The sequence below is a fragment of the Nyctereutes procyonoides genome, unplaced genomic scaffold (genome assembly GCF_905146905.1).
Source record: "Nyctereutes procyonoides isolate TBG_1078 unplaced genomic scaffold, NYPRO_anot_genome, whole genome shotgun sequence".
Taxonomy (NCBI): domain Eukaryota; kingdom Metazoa; phylum Chordata; class Mammalia; order Carnivora; family Canidae; genus Nyctereutes; species Nyctereutes procyonoides.
Genome location: NW_026575051.1, coordinates 40,057,279 through 40,081,343, shown reverse-complemented (window position 1 = coordinate 40,081,343; position 24,065 = coordinate 40,057,279). Strand labels below are relative to the sequence as shown.

At 33.7% G+C, this 24,065-nt stretch overlaps 1 protein-coding gene across 4 annotated transcripts in view; it reads left to right on the top strand.

The window, feature by feature from the left end:
- Window positions 1-24,065, top strand: part of PHIP (pleckstrin homology domain interacting protein) — a 131,865-nt gene that overhangs the window by 71,467 nt on the left and 36,333 nt on the right. For all 4 annotated transcript variants that reach the window (XM_055329686.1, XM_055329684.1, XM_055329687.1 and 1 more), the window contains 6 exons: window positions 2,945-3,082; window positions 3,756-3,939; window positions 8,405-8,522; window positions 14,395-14,535; window positions 16,968-17,044; window positions 19,503-19,734. In XM_055329686.1, coding sequence (XP_055185661.1) covers window positions 2,945-3,082; window positions 3,756-3,939; window positions 8,405-8,522; window positions 14,395-14,535; window positions 16,968-17,044; window positions 19,503-19,734 — 890 coding nt within the window. The remainder of the gene's footprint in view (window positions 1-2,944; window positions 3,083-3,755; window positions 3,940-8,404; window positions 8,523-14,394; window positions 14,536-16,967; window positions 17,045-19,502; window positions 19,735-24,065) is intronic.

Below are 24,065 nucleotides of genomic sequence, written 5' to 3'. Positions count from 1 at the left end.
TGTGCAGAAAAACCATCTCACTGCATTACAGAGAGCCCATCTCTTATGTTCCTTTCAGGATTGGGCATGAAATTGCAATGAAGATGAACATATTGGATAGGAGGGTCTGCTCCTGACAGTGGCCATGCCCATTCAGGATGGAGGGTTAGGAGAAGCATTGGAAGAATAGTCGCTGCTGCTACTTGTGGAGAGTAGTACAATCTAATAGACCTGAATGTCTGGAGTATGTGAAATTAAAATGTCTCATACTACATGGACATAGCATGAACTCAAAGACTCTAAGAACAACTGATAGTATTCAAGAATTCTAGGCAGGTATTCAGATTAGAGCAGTTACAATTATTTAGAGAAGTCTTGATTATAGGACTAAAATTAAGATAAATGTCTTTAGTCTCTGAGGGGAACTAGGAAGTATCAGATCTTGCCCAGGTCTCGAAATAGGTACCTACGTTGAGATTTCGGGCACAAGGAAATGAGGAAAGGACTCATTAAAAATATCAGTGCTACTTAATTTTCATGGTTATTACATTTTTCCTCCATTTAACTTTTTGTATAGGACTTTCAGAAATAATACCTCGTAAAGGGTACCTTATGATATCCTTATTCTAAAAGTGGAGAAAATGAAAATTTAATATAAGTCTGTTCCAGTTAAAGTGCACAGAACCACAGGGACTCCAATGCAGCTCTGACTCTTAGTCCATTGTTCTTTCTTCCGTATCTGATCTTGAAAAGGAATTAGACACCCTTTATTAGTACAGGACCATAAGAGAACCTATAGCAATGATAATGGCTTCAAGGTAAAGTCATACAGTTTTTAAGTATTCTAGGTCACAGAATTCAAGGTAAACATCAATTTCTTTCATTATTTTTTATTTAATCAAGCAAAATATAAGACAGAAGAAAGATACTTTTTAAAAAATCTTCAGCATCATTTGTAACTATTTTTCTATTTGTAAATCTAGATCTATGGTAAAATTTATTTTGGGAAATCCCTTAGAATTAAGTAAAAATAGATGCGTATTGTAATGCTTGAACTCAGTTTTATTATATTTACACTGTTACATTTATATTTGAATGCTTCATCAGTTGTAACTTGAGCAATATCAGATTAGTCACTGATGTATAAACATGAGCGGTTTCCTCAGCATCCTAACAGGAAGGAAGCAGTCACAGGCATCTTAACTTTTACCTCTACTTTTACCACTCTCTAGCTTTGTGACCTTGGACAAGTTATTTTTATCTTATTGAATTTTAGTCTTCTCTTATAAAATGAAATAACATTATGTGCTTAGTACCTGTAATTTTCCCTTAGATCTTCCTTACCAATTCTTCGTTTCAGAATCTCCTTTGTATCTTTTCTTAGCCCACTCTAAATGTCTGATATCATCACATCATTTCTTATATGCCCACACACCTGATATTAACTGCTCCCTTCTATCATGGCAGTGCTTTCATATATTTTATAACACTTACACGGTTTTTTTATTCATTCAGCAGGATTGAAAATTTTTATATGCCTAGCATTATGCTAGACTTAGAATACTAAATAAGGCAATCATGCTTTTGTGGAACTAACTAGTGGGCTTCCTTTTTATATTGGCCTGAGTACTAATATGTATATATTGTTTGAGAAAATGAAGGAAGATAGCACTAATTCAGGGGTAGTCTGGAAAGATTTCACAGAGGAAATATAGGGATGCCATTTTAGTTGATGCTTGACGGATAAGTTGGTGTTTATCATGTTTATACTTGAATTGTGAGTATTGTGGTTAAAAGCTCCAAAGCATGAAAGTTTTCATCCAGTTAGGAGAGCAGAAGAGTCAGGTAGTCCTATATGACTGATACAGGTGAAAGTTAATGCTGGAAAATTAGGGTGAGTTAAAACACACCAAGTTCCTCCCTACCTCAGAGTCTTTGTTCCAACTCTTGCATTCTATCTGAAGTGTCTTTTTTCTTGCTCTTCACTAATTCTTCTTTTTCTTCAAGTCTTAGCTCAAATTCTATCTCTCAAAGACAGCTTCTTTGACTTTTTCTGTCTCACTGTAAGTGTTCCTGTCTCTATTCCCCATTTTCTCCATCATCATCTTTCTTTTAAAAAACGATTTTATTTATTTATTTGAAAGAGATTGAGCAAGAGAGAGAGAGAGAATGTGTGTGAGCTCCTCCAGCATGAGTGGGGGAGGAGTAGAGGGGGAGAAGCAGACTCCCCGCTGAGCAGGGCACCCAACATGGGGCTCGGTCCTAGGACCCTGAGATCATGATGCAAGCTGAAGGCAGATGCTTAACTGACTGAGCCACCCAGGCAACCCTCTTTCATCATCTTTTAACATTTTTCAGTTTGCATTTATGTAAGGGTTTATTGTTTAATTCTCCCATTAGAATGTTAGCTGCGTGAAGTCAAGGACCTTAATGTCCTGTTCACCACTGCAACTTTACTTCATAGTTCCTAACATGTAATAGACAATCAGGAATTTGCTTAATAAATGAAATAGTAAAGGTTTCGTTTCATTTTGTTTTTTGAGAAAGTTGGTAATCAGATTTGCCTTTTTTTCAAAGAAACTGATCTAAGATGAAATTCCACTTTTGTCATTTATCAGATATGTGGCTTTGAGTAGTTATTTTGGTTTTCTTATTCTAAGTGGAATTAATACTACATATCTAACTGCATTATTGTGGGGATAATATGAGTGCCTGAACCATAAGTACTTGGTAAATCTTAATCCTTGTCATTGTTGTTTGTAATTAGGTTTGAACATATTCCTGGTTGTGTGTGTATGTATGTATATTTTACTGCTATCATTTCAAAGTTTATCATTTTAGATCTTTTTAGGTCTTTTACTCAAGTAAAATTTATATTAAATTTGAACTCAAAGTGAGCTTAATTAGTAAAATGGTTTGACTAGTGGGCTAAAATATTCTTAGCATTTTGTGTGGTATTATATAGGACTGAACCAAGTTTTAAGTCAGCAAGCAAACCAGGATATTAGCCCATTGGATAGCATGATTCAAAGACTACAACAGGAGCAAGACCTGAGACGTTCTAGTGAAGCAGGTATCAGTAATACCAGCCGTTTAAGTAGAGGTAAGCATTGATTGCCTCAAGTGAAATATTTTTAAAATTGTAATAGTTTAATCCCCCAGTAGTAAAGAAGTGATTAAACAAAGTATGGCACATCCATAAAATGAAATATTAGGCTGCCAGAATGACATCTTTTAAAAAATACATAATGCCTAAGAAAATGTTCGTAATAGAAGGTTTCGAACTGTAGACAATGAATCTTTAAATATGTATATTCTTTCAGATTCCTATAGTAAACATGTAGAATCTAGAAAAACTTTGAAAATAAATTTATTCAATAATGTATGGAATATACACCACACTCTCCTGTATCTCACTGCTCTTATTGTCACATATTATTTTCAGAGAAAAGTTAAAGCAAGTTTATGAACCACAGACATTCTTGGGTTTGTCTGTTTTTGCTTCTTATCTCGTTTTCCCAAAATACAAACCGTTTTTGAAGAAATTAATGATTTTTTTTAAGAATTATTTTACATGAAAAAAATGTTACTCATTAGTTTAGCTAATTAACTGAATAGCCATGTTTTTTCATTAAATTTTTACCTGTGGTTTGGTTCCTAATTTGGTAATTAATTTGCCATAATGTGACATTTCATGTGAAAGATAATGTAGATTTTATTTTCTTTTATAAACTAATGTTTTTAAATAGAATTTACTATATTAATTTTTCATTTAGGCTCTGTAAGTTCTACCTCAGAGGTTCATTCACCACCAAACGTAGGACTAAGACGTAGTGGGCAAATTGAAGGTGTACGGCAAATGCACAGCAACGCACCAAGAAGTGAAATAGCCACAGAGCGAGATCTGGTAGCTTGGAGTCGAAGGGTGGTGGTACCTGAGCTATCAACTGGTATAGCCAGGTAAGGGGAGTTGTGAAATTTTATGCACCACTGTTGTTTATGTTCATTATTTTGAATTATAACCTTCAAGGTACTGTTTTAGGTTTGTAATTTATTTTAAATTTATCTGAAGAGCTAGTATTTTAAACTAGTCATGGCTGGAAGAAAATTAAGTTTCAGTTAAGTCCTGTTCTAGAATGTTTCATGTAAAAGATATGGATGGGAGGGGATGTATTAAGGTGAGTAGTATATTTAAAACTTAGCTTATCTTGTTTAACTGTGTCTTAAAACACATTTCATGAATTTTTTTATAATTTTTTATAGATCTTACCATGTCATATTCAGATACGTTATAGTGAAAATATGTGATATTATTTATTGGTAACACATTATATAAACATTTTTTATATACTGAAATAATTCTTTAATTATGTTTGAATATACAGATTTATAAATTAAATATTGATTTGATATAATTCTATTCTCAAGGTCCATGTTGTGAAGGAACTTTTATATTCATAACTTAGTAATGCAGTATTCATGAATGTGGTCCATGTGAACCCAACTAATAACTATGGTTGACCCTTGAACAACATGGGAATAGGGATGCTGACCCTCTGCACAATTAAAAATTTGCATATAACTTTTGCCTACCCAAAAACTCAACTGCTAGTAGTCTCATATTGACTGGAAGCCTGATAACAAACAGCAAACACATATTTTGTATTTTATATGTATTTATATATATTCTTCCAATAAAGTAAGTTTGAGAAAAAAATGTTACTAAGAAAATCAGAAGGAGGAGAAAATACATTTATGCTACTCTAGTGTAAAAAAAATCCGCATGTAAGTGGACCCACATAGTTTTAAACTGTTCAATGGTCAACTGTACAGAATATAATACTATACTATAATAAAGACATGAAGATCAAAATGTAAATTTGATTTTAGGATTTTCTGGTTCTTAAGCTCAAAAGATAGTAATTATATAATTTTAAAAATACTTTTAACCTGAATGTTTATATAGGTTATGCTATTTGGACAGTACTTAAGATTTGTGTTAGGATTTAAGAACTATACAAATAAAGTATAAGTTTGAACAATAACTTTAGCTGATAACAAGTATACTCAGATGTCCTTAATAAAAAATTAACTGGGGATCCCTGGGTGGCTCAGCGGTTTAGCACCTGCCTTTAGCCCAGTGCGTGATCCTGGCTCCTGGGATTGAGTCCCACATCAGGCTCCCTGCATGGAGCCTGCTTCTCTCTCTTCCTGTGTGTCTGCCTCTCCATCTGTCTCTGTGTCTCTCATGAATAAATAAATAAAATCTTTTAATAAAATAAAATAAAAAATTAACTCCCATAATATATTTTTAGTTGGATTTTTGTCCACATTTTAATTCTAATGTTATGGTTTGAAGAGGGTGTGGTAAGTAACACCCATCTTAACAATGGTTCCCAAAGTAACTGAAAATACAAAAGAATGAGATATGAAATCAGAATGGCACTTTATGTTATTGATACAACTGTGAAGGATGTGGCTTTTATCTGCATGAAAGTGTGTTCCTAGTCCTGAATCCCAAACACAGATAGCCACTGGGTCACAGTATTTCTCCCCACGTGAGGCAGTGGGGCTTGGGTCTTAAAAATGCAGAACAGGGGATCCCTGGGTGGCGCAGTGGTTTGGCGCCTGTCTTTGGCCCGGGGCGCGATCCTGGAGACCCGGGATCGAATCCCACGTCGGGCTCCCGGTGCATGGAGCCTGCTTCTCCCTCTGCCTGTGTCTCTGCCTCTCTCTCTCTCTGTGACTGTCATAAAAAAAAAAAAAAAAAAAAGCAGAACAGAATGTAAACATTGCAAATGAGGACATAGGACTAGGCCACCATACTAAACTAGTTTTTCCTTCCAGAGCACACTAATTAATTAGTTCACTTCTTCCCCCTGGAGAGAATGAGTAAAGAGTTTAAGAGAGGCCAGGAGTGGGTTGCTAGTTGATGGTGAAGGTCCCCCCGCCCCAATATGTGGAAGGAAGGAGAAGGGGGGAGGGGAGAGGTTTCTCTCCATATGTTCTTTACTTTTTATCCCTTTTTCATTGAGCTTGACCATTGAGCCAGTGGTCAAGTAGGGCTATGACCATAACTTCAAAGGATATTTGACCTTCCTGAAGCTTTGCCCCAAATACTTGGTACTCTTACTTTGAGAATCTTCTTGGGGGGATGCCTGGGTGGCACAGCGGTTGAGCTTCTGCCTTCGACTCATGGCATAATCCCAGTCCGGGGATTGAGTCCCGTGTTGGGCTCCCTGCAAGGAGCCTGCTTCTCCCTCTGCCTGTGTGTCTCTGCCTCTCTCTCTCTCTCTGTGTGTTTCTCAGGAATAAATGAATAAAATCTTTAAAAAAAAAAGAAAAGAAAAAAAAAAGGAATCTTCCTGGGTTATGTCCCCCTCATTGACCTTTTACAGTTTGCCTTTTGAAGGCTCTTAAGTGGGTCAGACCTATCATTACATTAATTAAAATTAAGTCCATTCACATCAGATTCCAATGAAAGACTATTATCTATAATATATAAAAAACTCTTAGAACTCAACAGTAAATAAAACAATGCAGTCAGAAAATGGGCAAAAGACTTGAACAGACATGTCTTCAAAGAAGATATGCAGATGGGAAATAAGTACATGAAAAGATACTTAACATCATTACCGTTATTGAAATACAAATTAAAATCAGAAGGAAATAATCTCTATATATCTATAAGAACGGCCAAAATACAGTAACATCACCCATTGCTTAGGAGGGTATGGAGAAACTGTATCACTCATGCATGGTGGAAATAAAATATTGTGGCCACTCTAGAAAACAGTTTTTTCACTTTTTTAAAAACCTAAATGTGTGACTACTGTAATATCCAATGATTGCACTCGGGCATTTATCCCAAAGAAATAACTTATGTTCACAGAAAAATCTGTACATAAGTGTATAGCAGCTTTATTTGTAATAGCCAGTACCTAGAAACAACCAAGATGTCCTTTATGAGTGCTTGGTTAAACAGATTAACTATATCCACACTGTGGAGTGCTACTCTGCAATAAAAGGGAATAACCTATTGATACAACAGGTTGAATGAATCTCGAGGAAATTATGATGAATGAGAAAAAAGGTTTACATACTTTATGGACTGTTCTTAAAATACCTATAGAGGTAGAGAACAGATTAGTGATTGCTAAACCTTGGGGAGAGGAGAAGTTGAGGGGGAAGAAAGAAAGGTGAGAATATCATTATGAAAAGTACACACAAGGGATCTTTGTGGTGATGGAAATATTCTGTATCTTAACTGGGGTAATGGATACACAAACGTGCACATTGATGAGTGTGAATAGAACTAAATACACAAACACATGAGTAGAAGTAAAACTAGGGAATCTGAATAGTATTGGTGGGTTGTATCAATGTTAACATCTGGGTTGTGATATTTTATTATAGTTTTGCAATGCTACTAATGGGGAAACCTGAGTAAAGGGCAAGGAATTTCTGTTATTTCTTAAAACTGTTGTGAGTCTATAGTTATTCCAATAAAAAGTTTAATTAAAAAAGAATAAGAAATTAAGATGAAACAAAAAATTAAATCAAGGCCATTTTTTTTTTTACGGATTTAAATGACTCATTTTATTTTCCATTCAGAATTATTACCAGCTGTGTTAAAGATTCTGCAATTAAGTGAAATGACATTAATGTACTCTAGTAATAAAATATCGACATTGTAGAGTTCTTCCAAGTTTGAATATTAACTTCCTTCCAACTGAAATCTTCAGGGAAAAATTAAAGTTCAAAGATTAAATACCCCTGCAGGTCAAAAACTTTAAAGTTATAAGAAATTAAAGTAAAAAAAATTATCTTGCCCTTGTAAGTTCAGGTTCCATGAAATTAAAGTTCACAATTAATGTTCCTCAACTTTTTCTGTTGCTCACTTTCAGCTCAGTGCCTGGAATGAGTTGAAGTTTTTTCAGTAGCTGAGGCCAGATCTGCTTTTCATTGGAAAGAATATAGTTCTTTCAGGGCGTTAGCGAGTTATATTAGTTCAACCTCAAGGTGTTCTTGTGCCTCTTTTTTTAAGATTCCAGCTATCAGTATGGCATGAGAGATTGGCCCTATACTGACATAATTTAAAAAAAATAAATCCAAGTTCTAACCCTTGGAGTAGTTATCTTAGGAATAACCATATTCCCAGAACTAAATACTTTATTTGCCAGAGACCAAAAACAGAAGCAGTAGTATCAAGTTCAGGTAGACAATCTTTCTGGTATTCCAGTCATTTAATGCCACATGTTGAGCTCATGATCTACTCATTTAAACTCTGAAATCTTTATCACATGCTCTTTGTGAAAAGAAAACATCACGAGTAGCATTCCCTTTCTGATACTGAATGTGCCTTTCAGAGTGAAATCAGTTGTAAAAATTCTAGATTAACGTGTGGCTTTTAATTCTCTTTCAGTAGGCAAGAAGAATGGAGAACTGCAAAGGGAGAAGAAGAAATAAAAACTTACAGATCAGAAGAGAAAAGAAAACACCTCACTGTTCCAAAAGAAAATAAAATACCCACTGTGGCAAAGGTAAATAGTAATTACTTTTTTGCTTCATAAGTATAGTGATTGCTTTAAGGCTCCCTTGTAATTAAAAATGTTAACATTGTAAAAAGAATAATGGAATAAAGTTAATATAGTCAATTCTTGATTATCTCTTTAGATTATCTGTTACCACTTTAACTTTTTTTATTTTACTGCCTTCTAGTATACCTTTTCCCCAAATGCCGATTGTTATGTGCCTATTAAATGTAATAAGTTAGATCATAAGCCAAAGCAAGTTTTTTTTTTTTTTTTTTTTTTTTTTTAGCTCTGCCATTGGTTGCACGTATTCTAAAAACAGTTTTTTGGTTTTGTTTTTTGGTTTTCTATTTTATACCTGTTACCATAGGTAAGTCAGCTCTGTATCTATAAATAATCTCATTTCCTCTACAAAAAAAAGCAAGCTGTTCCTATTTGCCTTGTTGGCTTCTCTGTTATCCTACTGTGGAAAAACTTTTGGATCCAGTGGATTTCAGTTGGTATATGTCCTAATCTGGGAAAGAGGAGTGTTTATTTCCTTGACTGTCAAGGAATCACTATTATTCATTCTTCCATGCCTTTTCTTTTTTAAACCACCTTAGTTTGAAAGCTTTAGAATCAAGCTAGACTTACAGAACACCTTTTCATTTATAAGTCCCCATCTAAGCAATGATCTAAACAAAAAGTCACTGGTTTCTTGACTCTGCTTTGTTCTCTTTTTTCTATATGGGTTCCATAACCTGAATATTAGTGTCCTTTTCTAGAACTTTTTTTTATTTTGTGACAGTTGTTTTTAAAGGACTTGAGTATTATTTTATATTTTCCTTTATTAACGGTATCCTACCCTGGGATCAGTAGGGCCCCACAAAAGTTCCTATTAGTATAATTTGAGGTAATCTTTCATTTTCTGGGGTTTTCTTTGTTGTAGTTGGTGGTGGTTTTTTTTTTTTTTTATGGTGGCTAAGAAGCATAACCTTTTCTGGATCCTTTGCTTAGAATCCAAGGATATGGGGATATAAACTCTTGTAATGATGGTGAGAGTTTGTATTGCTTCCACTGTTTTTTGGATGGAGTATGGTGATATCTATTAAAATTAAAAGAATATGCTTGCTTTTAATCCTATATTAGTACTTTTCTCCAGAGTACTTTTTTATAGAAAAGTGCTGATGTGAATGTGTGTACATATGTGTGTCTGTATACTAGATATTTATAGTTTGCAACAATTAGAATAACTTTAGAGTCCATTGGTAGAAGAGGGGTAGGCTGTCATATCTATATACTCATGGATTATTATACAACTATTTAACAAAATGAGATAGAACTCCACTGCCTTAGAGAAATGTTCATGATGTATTTTTAAGTGAAAAAAACAAGTAGAACAGTAATGTTTATGACTTCATTTTTTGTTTTTCAAATTTTACGAAGATAAAGGTTTGAAAACAAACATGAAGGTGTACAAATTATGAAACGGGCATTTTTTTCATCTCTGTTGCAGTGTTTTTTTCTTCTAATAACAGATACTATGCAGGTGGGAAGTATAAAGTAATACAAAAACTGTTTAGGAAACTTAAAATAATAGTAGTAATATGATTATTAGCAGTAGGTTTGGTCCCAAAATTACAGTGACTTTAAAAAATGTATGTAATGGATATAATATTGATCTCTGATGTAAAAGCCTCAGTCAGTTGGTCCAGGCCTAGTATGATGACCTTGGTGTTGAGAACTGAAGCTCTTTCATTTTTCTGATTCTCTTATGTATGAATTGGAACTCATGCCTCAAGATGTCAGCTTTCTCATTGAAGGCTGAAGGATGGAGGATCAAATAAATAAGGAAAGTGCAAAGGGTACATACACTCTCTTGAGGAATGTTCTGTGAAGTTGCTCTGCAACATTTTGCCAGATATGCCATTGGCCAGATTTTTAGTCACAAGAAATCCTTACAAAGAACATTTTTCTTGTGCAGAAAGAGGAGAACAGATGTTGGTGATAACCAGCTTTCCCTTCCACTGTATTGTTTATGAAGGCATCAAAAACATTAATGTTTTTTGACTTGGAATTTATCCTAAAGAAATATAAAATTGAGGGAAAATCTTTACAAAATGGGACAGATAGCAATTTTTAATCAAATGAATTTGAATTTTAGGTAAATATATTTATTTTAAATGAAAGAAGCAGAGTATATTACATTCTTCACATATTACTCAAAATTTATGATTATAGTTGAGCAGTATTTCCTCTTACACTGTTATGTATTTCCCAAAATTAGAAAACCTTCCAGTAATCCTTTTAGAGAAAATCTAGGTGGAGTGAATTTTATGTCCTTGTATGTGAAGATGTCTTGTATTTCACTTGGCTATTACTAGTAGCTGTTTTAGACAGGAGTAAGGCTGAAGGGGGAAAGCAGGGTTCTAGTACAAGACTGATTTCAGAAAAGGAACTGGAGAGTGGAGGTGGATGGAGGAACAGGGAATGGTTGAACTCAAATTGTAGTATTATATAGGTCCTAAAGGGCACATCCAGAATCTTTTTTAGAAATACAAAGCAAGACTTAGATTTTTGCTTTTTTCCCCCTACTCCTCAGTGCAATATTAGCACCTTAACACACTTATGAAGACAGACCATGATGGGAGGAACAAAACCACATTGTAGATGGATTTACATGACTAACACAGGGAAACTAATGGTATGCATAGTACATATATTTGAAATAGATTATTTTTAGAGCTAGGAGGGGATATTGGAACATGTAAGAAAAAGTTCTGGAAATACTAGATATTAGATAGATTGGGATAAAACATTGTTATTGAAATAGAGAACTCATTGGATGACTTGACTAGAAGAATGAAAGACACTGAAAAATGAATATGTAAGCTGGAATGCCAAGTGGAAGAACTCTCCCAGAGTTCTTTCTTCCCAAGGGAAGAAATGGGGGATCCCTGGGTGGCTCAGCGGTTGAGCGCCTGCCTTTGGCCCAGGGCATGGTCCTGGGGTCCTGGGATTCAGTCCCACATTGGGCTCCCTGCATGGAGCCTGCTTCTCCCTCTGCCCATGTCTCTGCCTATGTCTCTGCCTCTCTCTCTCTCTCTCTCTCTCTCTCTCTCTCTCTCTCTGTGTGTGTGTGTCTCATGAATCTTAAAATCTTTAAAAAAAAAGGGGGGAAGAAATGATGGAAAGGATAAGAGAAGTGTAAAAAGCAAACATAGATTTATATATTATGTATGAGGATATATGTAGAGAGAGCACACAGATTAGAAGTAGTAGTATATGCAATATTTAATGAATATTTGAAGAAGAGAAAATACAGAGGAAGGAAAGAGTTGAAAAAATAATCAGAATTTTCCCAAGATCAACCTCTGGCTGTTACGCCAAAGAGGATATATAAGAAAAGGCATGGTGTGTCAAATAGGATAAATAAGGAAAAAATAATCTAGAATTTAAAAATTTTAAAACCTCAACTAAGCACATTATAGTAAGAAACATTTGAAAAAATTTAAAACAACATTCTCTAAAAGTTTCTGGACAGAAAAAGAGAGTCACTGCAAATGAGCATAAACTTGACTAACTTTATACTTATTTGCTGTTAACAAAATGAATTCCGTTGAGCACCCCACAACCAAAAGGAGAAATACGAGGAAATCTTTAAGGATCAGCACCTATATTAAGAAACTTGACTATATCTCCACACAGTAGCATTTGTGTCTATTTCTGGTTGGAATGGTACGTGCTAGAAGCAAATGCTAATGTGCATTGGTTCAAGGGATGGAGAGTTACCTGTAAAGATGACAGTGCCAATGGAACCGTGCTGCTTGAGTTGTGAACAGTTTTGACATCTTGCCACCAACTCCTCCAACTGACAGATGTTTGTGCCTGCCCCTCCATGATCACAAAATTGGGTGATATTGGTGGTGTTCCTGTGGGCCAAGTGGAGGCTGGTATGTTCAAACCTGGCGTGGTGGTCACCTTTGCTCCAGTCATCATTAAAATTGTAGTAAAGTTGGTTGAAATGCGTGGACTATGAAACTTTGAGCGAAGCTCTTCCTGGGACTAATGTGGACTTTTGTGTCAAGAACTGTTTATAAAAGATGCTTGCCATGGCATTATGGCTGTGACAGCAAAAATAACCCACCAATGGAAGCAGTTGGCTTCGCAGCTCAGGTTATTATCTTGAGTCATCCAGGCCAAATCAGTGCTGGGTATACACCTGTGCTGAATTGTCACACAGCTTCAGCTTGACATTGCTTACAAGTATGCTGAGCCAGAGGAGAAGATTGATTGCTGTTTTGGGAGTAAGCTGAAAGTCCTGAATTCTTGAAATTTGTTGATGCTGCCATAGTTGATATAGTTCCTGGCAGGCACATGTATTTTGAGAGCTTCTATGACTGTTCTCCTCAGGGTCATTTGGCTCTTCGTGACATAAGACAGTTACTATGGGTATAAACAGAGCAGTGGACAGGAAGGCTACAGAACCTGGCAAGGTCACCAAGTCTGCTCAGAGAGCTAAATGAATATTATCTATACCTCCACCCTGTTTTAATCAGTGGTAGAAGTGCCATTTAAGTTTAATATTAAGAAAATGTTTAATGTTAATGATGCATTTTAAAACCTTAAAGGAAAGAATCTTTTGTGTACCATTTGGTTTGTGTGAGTGTGCAGCAATTTTAAGGTAAATAGTTCTTAAATCAGTACTTTTTAGTGGCCTGGGTGGCACAATCAGTTCACTGTCTTTTGTTTTTGGCTCATCGTGATCTCAGGGTTGTGAGATCTTTTTTTTTTTTTTTTTAATATAGCAATTTTTTTTTTTAATTTATTTATGAGAGAGACACACACACAGACAGAGAGGCAGAGGCACAGACACAAGGAGAAGCAGGCTCCATGCAGGGAGCTCGATGTGGGACTTGATCCTGGGACTCCAGGATCACACCCGGGGCCAAAGTCAGGCACTAAACCGCTGAGCCACCCAGGGATCCCCTGGGGTTGTGAGATCTAACCCTGAGTTCGGCTCTTTGCTGAGTGTAGTCTGCTTGAGATTCTCTCTTCCTCTCCTCCTCCCACTCGTGCTCTCTCTCTAAAATAAATAAGTCTTTAAAATAATAAGTAAATCAGTCAATCAGTACTTTTTAATGGAAACAACTAGGCCAGAAATCTGTCACAGAATTTTGAGACCCATTGAAACAAAGTTTAATGAGAAGAAAAAAAAGTGATATAATTAAAGGTACAAAGTTATTTTCTGTCACTTTAAAGATTTTCTTATTGAATGATGTGTATTTATGATATATTGTATATATACATCTGATGAGTCTTTTTTGGAAGTAGGTTTTTTTTTTTTAATATATACACACATAGTTTTTTTTTTCAGGTGTGAATTCTTGAGTTCATTGAGTTTTTTCATCTCTGTCACCATGTTTGACTTTATTAATTTTTTTGGTGATTGTTATGTTCTCATCTACTACATTCATTCTGCAGCAGAAGAGAGAGAGCCATCCACCTGGTGTCCTTGCCCATAGTGGCAGAGTAGTTTTGTGATCATTTTGGTTTTTTGCCTCTGCCTGTTAAGATATGCCTCATAACACATGGTCCTCTGTATCTGTTCTCTAGGTTTAGGTGGGTACAGGAGAATTAGAATTACAAACCCTTTAGTCTGTATCACCTAATCCGGCAAAAAAAAATTTATAACTTATTAAACCAAGTGAATTTCAGATATCACAAACTTGTGATTTAACTTAAGGCAGTGTTAAAATATTTGAATTGGTACTGTAGTCTACTTATGTGACTATCTTAAATATGACTGGATTTTTTTATAATTAAAAAATATACAACTTCTGAAGCACAAAAAGCATGCTCTTTAAACCTACTTTAAATAAATTTAATTTACTTTTTCCAGAATCATGCTCATGAGCATTTCTTGGATCTTGGAGAATCCAAGCGGCAGCAGGCAAATCAACACAATTATCGCACAAGATCTGCTTTGGAGGAGACTCCTAGACCTTCAGAAGAGATAGAAAATGGCACTAGTTCTTCAGATGTAAGATCTCAGCACATACATAAATTTGTTTCCAGTTTAATTTTTTTTTTTTTAGTGTGACTGTATTCACTGATTTATTTATAGATGTAACTCAAAGATAGTGTATTTCTAGGTCTTAAAATGATAGTGATAGTTTCCATCTACTGAAGACATTATGTATGTTCCAGGCATGGCACACATATTCATAATCTGATACTCACAAAATAAATGCATATAAATGTTTCCTATTTTATGTATGAGGTTCAAAGATGTTTAGATTATCTGTGTACCTAACTATTAAATGGTAGAGCAGGAGTTAAACCCACCTTCCTTTTACTCTAAAGCCAATCTTTCAAAGTAGTACCATGAAGCTCTAGTCTGTAACTTTTTACTAACAGACATTTATTTGTTAATTTTGCTTCAGTTTTGATCTAACAGTTTATGACCTTTTCGATTTATTTTAAATTTTCCTTATATGTAATTCTTTCCATATATATCCTGTTCCTACTAAATTATAAATTCTTACAACAATGGCAATCAATTTGCAATCACAACTTAATTTTATTAAGTACTTAACAACATCTCCCTGTCCCTCCCTGCTTTCCTGATCACCTTCTCCCCGAGTTAGGTCAAGGATTCTACGATCTTGTTGACTACTATATGTTTATGAAGCAATGTTAGACATATATGGAAATTCTCTGAGTGAATTTTCTGTAGGCATGGCAATAAAACTGAAACTAAGAGTATGCTAACTTCAATTGAAAAGTTTAATCTCCAGTGGCTTTAGGTCTTAGGATGGCCGGGTCAAAATGATATGTCCAATCTGGTAAAAAGACCAAATATGCTAATAATATAAATTTGGTACATGACAGTTTAGATATACACATAAAATGTATGTGAACTAGTTATTTACCTCTATAAAATGTTTATTTTTAAAAGATTTAATATGTTTCTTTAATAATATGTTTCTATAAAATAGATACGATTTAGCTTATTAGAACCTTACATAGTTCCAGGTACATCTCTTAAAAAAGTTAACTAAATCCTTCATTTGTCTTCAAAACTAATTTGCTTATATTTTAACATCCTTTTAGAACAATTGAATAAATTTCTAGAGGAGTACATTGAGAACAGAATATCATTTTGGGCACATTATATTAATTAATGGAAAGAATCCTGGGTTTTTTCAAGTAGTTTATACTTCTGTATAGTACCTCTTAATTTTGTACTAAGAACATAGAAGTACACTTCTTTTCTCTCCCTTTAAAGAAGTAATATACAGTAAAGACGGGAATAATCAAATCACTTTTTAAAATTTTTTTTTCCTATTGAGCAGAGATTAAATTTGCTGAATAAAATTTACTACTGGGTTCTGATCTTTCTGTATTTGCTTAGTTCTCAGAACTTTGTGAAATGGCTGTGTATAATACACATTCTTCATTATTAAAACATTGAAAAGAGAAAACTTTGCCCAAAAGATATGCTGTTTTACTTAATTAATAAAGTAATATATTTCATTGTCATTTTGAAGAATTCTGATTGTGCCCAGCAAGTAATAACATTGAACCATTCTTGTAGAAAGTAGTCTAAGCTTTGGAGTAGCTTATTAGTTCATTAATTGTGCTGCCCACAGCAAATTTCTTAACTTTTTTAAGTTTTAATTTCTTTTATTTAAGTAATTGCTCCCTATCACCAATAGTGTTTTGTGATGGATATACATGCTTAGGATAGTTTCTGTGTAATATAGTAAAAGCTTAATTTGAGGTCTTGTTTTTTATTGGAGTGTAAAATTTTACTTGAGCAAGGGAGAAATGGAATAAGATCTTGTGACCCTGAAAAACAATTTTTATAAATAAACAAAATGGCTTCACTAGAATATCTTATGTTAAGTCAAGAATATTTAATAAAGAGAAACAGTGTTTGGGCAGTTTTTAATCCTCTGCCATTTGGATAAAATAATACCAAAGTTGAAATATTCTTTTTTGTATGTAATAAAGCTATTTTTAATAATGATGTCAATAAATAAAATGTAAACTCCTAATTTAAGTTTCTCAAAACTTCTGTAGGAAAACTAAGATTTTGAAAAGACTCAAAAAGTAAAAAATTGATTCCCATTGTTATCTATAGAATTTGATAAAATCCAATCTAGAAGATATATTGAGGCATAAAAAACAACAGCAAAGAAAATATGTTAATCATTTGATTGTTCTGAAACCAATATTAATAGGTATTATTTCATTGGATACATTTTTTCACTGGATACATTTTTGATTTTGATACATTTAATAATTGTATCAAAATATAAGATCTGTTTCATAACTCATTAAAATTGAGTTTTAATTATTGTAAATATCCTAATATGATTGGTACTATTAGATATCACTGATATTTTCTAATAATCCTAGGCTGCTGTTTTGTAAAAATATACAATAAATGTATTAAATATTTCTTAGGAAGGTGAGGTTGTTGCTGTCAGTGGTGGAACATCTGAAGAGGAAGAGAGAGCATGGCATAGTGATGGCAGTTCTAGGTAATTGTTTCTATTTCTCCACCTGTAAAATCTTTAGAAAGCTAAAAATTCTTTTTTATCAGCAACACATTTCAAAATCTCTTTGAGTTTAAAGTTGGTTCTTCTTCGGAGATCTTTTTGTAGTTGTCCAAAATTTAGGAGATTTTCTTTCTGACATGTTTCATCTAGTAAGTAAAAAATGTTGGTTATTGCAACTAGATCTATAAAATGATGCTTTTGACCTTTTCTTCTTAATTGATAATTTATCTTCTGAATACTATTATTTGTAATACGGAATCACAAATTAATTTCATTACTGTTTTGAGAAGTATTCAAGCATTAAATTATAAAAGTAAAGAGATCTTGTAGAATTAACTATTTTATGTCGTATAATTTGTTGAATGGTAATTATTTCTTTCAGCAATAAGAGTAAGCTTTCCTTTTCCTATTGTTATTCTTATGCCATTTGACTATGTAAGTGAGGATTCCTTTATCTTCTGTATATATACTGGTGATCCACATTGTTACAAGGCAGATGATCTTTGCTGACCTTGTAAAGTCGTAGTAGCAAGAAAATACAGCCTTTGGAAATGGTGAATATACTTAGCCCTGTACACTTATGCCCTATCAGCAGTAGCTCTTAAAATTGCCAAAGAAACCCAAGAGATAGAGGTTCTAGGAATTCCTTATATCACTGTTAGAATCAAGGCTTTCCTGTTCCCAGAACAGTGACTCCCAGTAATGATATGCACATACACATAGTTGTGTCTAGTAGTTTTCTATATTTGAAACAGGGCAGTAAAGAAAAATCCCTTTCTTTTGGCTCAGTAATGGAAGTAGAGTATCTCAAACCATGAGACACATAGAGCATTAGTGGCTTCTGCAGATGGGAGGTAGCTGTAAAGAACATGGGTCCTGTAGTTTGTAGTTAGATCTGTGCTAGCATCAGAAGACTTCTGTTAGTGGTGAGTGCTCCAGAGAGTAGCAGCTGTGAATATTTAGCAGGTGCCATTTATAGTGACCATGGCTAGAGTTAGTATAAATAAATGCTCATAAGTTGAGGACAGTTTATTCTTGGCTAGATGTTTGCTGTGTGGATGCATTCTCATGCATCTAGTATAGTGTCTGACAATATTTTTTAAATTAAGTTCTTAAAGTCATTTTCAAATTAAAATGAAGTCATGAAATCACACTGGACAGCACCTTAATTATTTGATTTTTACCTGTGATGATTATTCTTAGGGAGTATTCGTAGTTACCTACCACGGACATTCAAGACAGGGATAAGACATAATAGTAGTATAATAAAACTCCAGAAAAATCTGTCCTTTCAGTGTTAATCTTTAAAGAGGAATAAGGCCATATATCACTAAGTATAGGAGAACTAATTATTGATTTTAACATAGTATAACTTAGATTTTTTCAAGGCATTTCTATTTTTATCTTAAAATTGTACAAAATCAAGTAATATTCTCATGTACTAAAATTAGAACAGAAGGTAACATAACTGGGTTCTTTATTTTGCAACAATGTCAATTCAGTAAAACTTAGCTTTTTTTTTTTAACTTAGATCTTTTGAAGGTAAACTGAAATGTAGACATGATAGTGATATATAATGAAGCCTGTTTTTTTTTTTAGAATCATGGCATTCTTTGAAGCATAAGATGTACCTAATGTATATGTAGATACTGAGTAAAATTTGCAAGCAGCCTTCCTACTGGGCTGAAACACTTCTGACAGTCCCCATTTAATATCCAGCTCTAGTTATGGCAGCAGTGCTGTACCATTGGAGTTCCTCTGGTCAGGAGCTCCCACCTCCTCTCAGAAAAGTAATCCCTATGCCTCTTTCTCAATATTGATATCTCTTGTAGTATCTCAGACTATCTTTGTACTGATGCTAGCATTGAAGAAGGTGACCCTCTGCTCCTTATTTTCGTTTGCCCTTAAAATATTTTGAACATATGCAGCACTCAGAAATTAATATTAATATTAAAATCTTAGATGGGATGCCTGGGTGGCTCAGCACTTGAGTGTCTGCCTTTGGCTTGGGTCATGATCCCAAGTCCGGGGATCAAGTCCCACAGCGAGCTCCCTGCCTGGAGCCTGCTTCTCCCTCTGCCTATGTCTCTGCCTCTCTCTCTGTTTCTCATGAATAAATAAGTAAAATCTTTTTAAAAAATAAAATCTTAGAAGACACTTAAGTTCATTGTTTCAATTAAAGCTATAGGCTTATTTATCTTAGAAAATTTTTTTCAGATTATTTAAGTAAGTTAAGCCTACATAATTTAAGAAACTGTTTAGAAGATGATGAGTTGAAAGGGAAATATTTTTAGTTAATTTAATTAATATTTTTAGTTAATTTATTTTTAGTTAATTTAATATGTATTCTGTCATTCTTTATTGTGATCTCTCTTTATGTTTTTATAAAACAAAGTCTTATCTTGTGAGTATATTTTTTAAATGCATTTTTGCCTTCTAGTGACTACTCTAGTGATTATTCTGACTGGACAGCAGATGCAGGAATTAATCTGCAACCACCAAAGAAAATTCCTAAGCATAAAACCAAGAAAGCAGAAAGCAGTTCAGATGAAGAAGAAGAATCTGAAAAACAGAAGCAAAAACAGATTAAAAAGGAAAGGAAAAAAGTAAATGAAGAAAAAGATGGACAAATATCACCAAAGAAAAAGAAGCCCAAAGAAAGAAAACAAAAGGTGTTTTTTGTAAAAAAAAAAAAAAATATATATATATATATATATATATATATATATATATATATATATATATCAGTTGTGTTCTATGAGAACAAAAGCACTCATTTTAGAAGTGCTGTTGATGAATATAAACGTTGTTGAGGTATACCAGCAAGTAGTAGTGAAAAAAACTCAGAAGTTACATAGTAATAAAGCATACTATAACAAAACATCTAATTTACTCAAGCTTTAAATGTTTAGCATGTGAGAATATTTACTTATAGAATTACCGTATCCTAAATATTGAGCATTTAGGGCACCTGGCTGGCTCAGTCAGTAGGGCATGTGAATCTTGATCTAGGGGTTGTAATTCAAGCCCCACGTTGGGTTTAGAGATTACATAAAAATATAAGTATATACATACATAAATACATAAATATTGAGCATTTAATCTTATAATATGAGCAGGTTTGGTTTTTTTTGTGATCTGGTGGGATTTATTTGTGTATTTAAAAAAACAATGTTATAAAACATGCAGTTTATTCATCTTCTGCCTTTTACTTTTTAACCATCCTTATTAATTACTTTTGCTGAAAATAACCAGAAAGCTTAGAGAGTGCACATCACCTGAATAAAAATGGCAGAACTTGTCATAGTTGACCAAAATATAAGTATGAATCTAAAGGAGGACACTATTGTTGTTAACAAGCTTTCATTAATTTACAGAGCATGTGAGCCATAATTAGATGGTCCTTAGGTCAATAGTAGTATTGGTTTGATTACTTCATCTTTAGTCTATGGATAATTTGAGACAGATCAGAGAATGTAAGAAATAAATGTTACGAAAATAAGACCTGTCAGCTTTTATGGAAATGGGATTCTTTTAAAAAATAAGAGCTATTACACTTTTGCTCTGAAGTAAGTGAAATATAAGAGATGTTTTTCTATTCCCCAAGAGACTATAAATGGAAAGTATATTTGGTTAAACAAACACAAGGAAGTTTTTTTTTTTAACCTCTCATCTTTAGAATTAAACATAAGTTGTCAAATGTAGAATTAAATACTAGGGAATCTAAGAAGGTCTTTATCTCCAGAAAGCTTTGAAAAATTTAAGAATACATCTGTTTTAAGTGTTTATTTTATCTGTTTCACTTGAGCACTTATTTGCTTCAGCTTATAATTATGAATTACTTTAATTTGGACTCCACAGCTACTATTCTTTTATCTCCTTTGCTTTTGTTTCGGGAAGATTTACCAAAGAGAATATCACACATATGCCAACATTTTTCTGTGTTGTCAGTGATGATAAAAGTAGGTTAACCCATTATTTTTTATGGTACATAGATTGGTTAAGAAAACTGATTTATCTGGCTAATAAACCCTTTTTTTCCATTAGCTCAAGACAGTTTTGATGAACTTTCAAGGTTTACAGTATTTTAAGTCCCTGTGAGAACATAACTTTTTTTGTCCCAAGAGTGCAGTTTACTTCACCTAATTCCTCGATTTGATAATTGCATTCAAGCTAACACCTTGCACTTTTTCATGCAATGCCACATTTGGATCCACTGTTACTATTTGACATATTTTAATTTCACCATTTTGCTTGAAGATTACAGTAGGATCTGTATGCCACTAAATTTATGTGGGACAAACTTTAAAGATCATAAAGTGTAAGGAATTATAGACTATTTCCTTTTATTTGGTTTTAGTACCTACAGTTTGGTATTAGTCCACCAATGGATCTAATAGTAGATAGAATTTTTCTTATTCCTTAGTTGTCTTGTTACCCCAAACAAACACAGTATTTCTCTTTTTATGCATAGAAAGTAACTGAGAGATCCTATTAATTAATATTTACTGCATCTATGAAAAGATGAAGATATTTTCCATATGACTAATTATATTCAAATTAATTAAGCACAAACAGTAAGGCAAATACAAAAAATGCTTACTAAAAAATTGAATTCTCCAGGGTCATTTGGGTGGCTCAGTCTGGTTAAGTATCTGACTCTTGATTTTGGGAAGGTCGTGATCTCAGGGTGGGGAGATTGAGCCTCACGTCCAAGTCTGCAGTGGGGCAGGCATGGACCCTGTTTAAGATATTTCCTCTCCCTCTGCCTCTCCCTGTCTGCTAACTCACACTCTTTCTTAAAAAAAAAAAAAAAAAAAAAAAAAAAAAAAAACCTCCAGAGATGCAGTAATCTCAATATCTGATATATGTTCATTATACTGTTAGGAACTCTAGAAACCAGGCCAATAAATTTTTATTGGATGCTAAAGTTTATAAACCAATTCAATGGATAAAAAGAAGTATAAGAATAGTATTTGTTTTCAAAACAGTGAGTGAAATATCATATTATCTAATATATTTAATTACTAGATTAATTTTAAAGATGGGAATTCAGAGATCAAATAAGGACATTTTTTCTTAGAGTTTCAGGTAAGGCTCCCAGAATGAGCAAAATGTGAGGTAGACCTAGAAGACTTTCCATGAATAGAAATGAATCAATTTCTTGTAGCTCCAAAATTTTAAAAAGTTTCAAAATATGAGGCTGAAATTTTGAGGAGTATTCAATGCATTTTATTATCTAAGTACTAAGTGATAGAAATTTACTTTAACCCCAAATTCTAGATTTCCCAAGAATTACTGGGGACTAGTATCATTCTGATTCTAGGCCGTGCTGTACCGTAGTCTTAGAGTTAGAAATATGATCATTCCTGTTTCATAGTTAACTTGATTCCATTTGAGTTGTTAGCTATTTCAGTCAATATAGGTATTTTCTCCCTGTGGGGAGAAATATTTGCTGAAATTAACAGCCCATACTGAGGCTGGAATTAACAATTTTCAGACTTTCCTATCTTCTTTTCTTTTTTTTAAGTTGAAGGAAACCTTTTTCAAATATACTTTAACTCAAAACCTTAATGTAAGAAACTGAAAATCTATGGCTCTAACTCTGTCATATAATAATGTGTGTTCAGTATGGATAAATTAACTTTTCAGATATCCTCTGACTTATCAAAATAACATAATACAAAATTTATTTTCTATGTTTTCCCCTCTGGTCTTCTCCAGCCCTTCTCTTCTCACATTGACAACTCTTTTAGTTGTTTACATCAAAACTGTAGTGTTATCCTTAATTCTCTTTTTCCCACATATTCTACATCCAGTACATCAGGGGTTTTTTGTGTCTCTATCTTCTAGCTATATTCAGCACCTGAGGATTTTTTTTAGGTTTTGGGTGTTTTTTGTTTTTGTTTTGTTTTGTTTGCCACTTAGGCTATCACAGTAATGTGAGCCACTATAAACTCTTGGGTTGTATTACTGCAGTAAGCCTTCTATCTATCATCCTGCTTCCACCCTTTTATCCCTAGGTTCTGTTCTCCAAAGTATGGAGCAAGACACTTTTTCTGGGGCCCACTACTCCGCTGTTGTAGCTTGAGAGCAGCCATACACAATATATAAATGAATGGATATGGCTGTGTTCCAATGAAATTTGACTTATAAAAGTAATGAAGCAGTGGGACTTGAACCATGGGCCATAATTTGCAAATCCCTGCTCTGAGGCATCCAGAGTGATCCTTTTAAAAGTCAGATTCTGTCATTCTTTTGACTAAAATTCTCCACTGGACCTGTCTCACATAAAGCAAATACCAAGCCATTTACCTCTCCCTTAATCTTCAAAGAGAGTGCTCCTGATATGTTTGAATGAGAAACAAGTTGTGTTTAGCAGGAATATATACCTGCTAGTGCATACCTCTCACTATTGAGACACATATATATCTATCTATCTATATATAGATATATATAGAGAGAGGTAAACATGTATAAAACTTATGTTTTTTACTTTCCTTCCCAAACCTGTTTTTTTTTTTTTTTCTGTAGTTTTCCCCATATTGGTACTTGGGAACTTTATTCATCCATTTGTTTAACCAGAAACCTTTGTTTTTATATGTGTGTGTGTATATATATATATACACATACATACACACACACACACACACATATACACATACATAATTCATATATTGTGAACCAGGTGTGAGAAAGGGGAGAAAATATTCCTGGGCTTTGTATAAGTATAATGCCCACCTCACTGAAACAGCCTTCTGTATTATCCACTACTCAGCCCTTATGAAAATAACTTAGTTCTTTCTGACAAGGCATGACTATGATTTAAAAAAAAGAACTTGAATAATGGCTTGGTTTATTACATGAAATATTGATAAAACTGATAGGATTTTCAGAGAGAGATTACACAGAGTTTATATTTTGGGATTTAGGAGGATATCTTGTTTACCTAGTCTTGTTTCTGAATGTTGTCTGTAAAGTTTGGTTTATCTAGTTCTTTTTC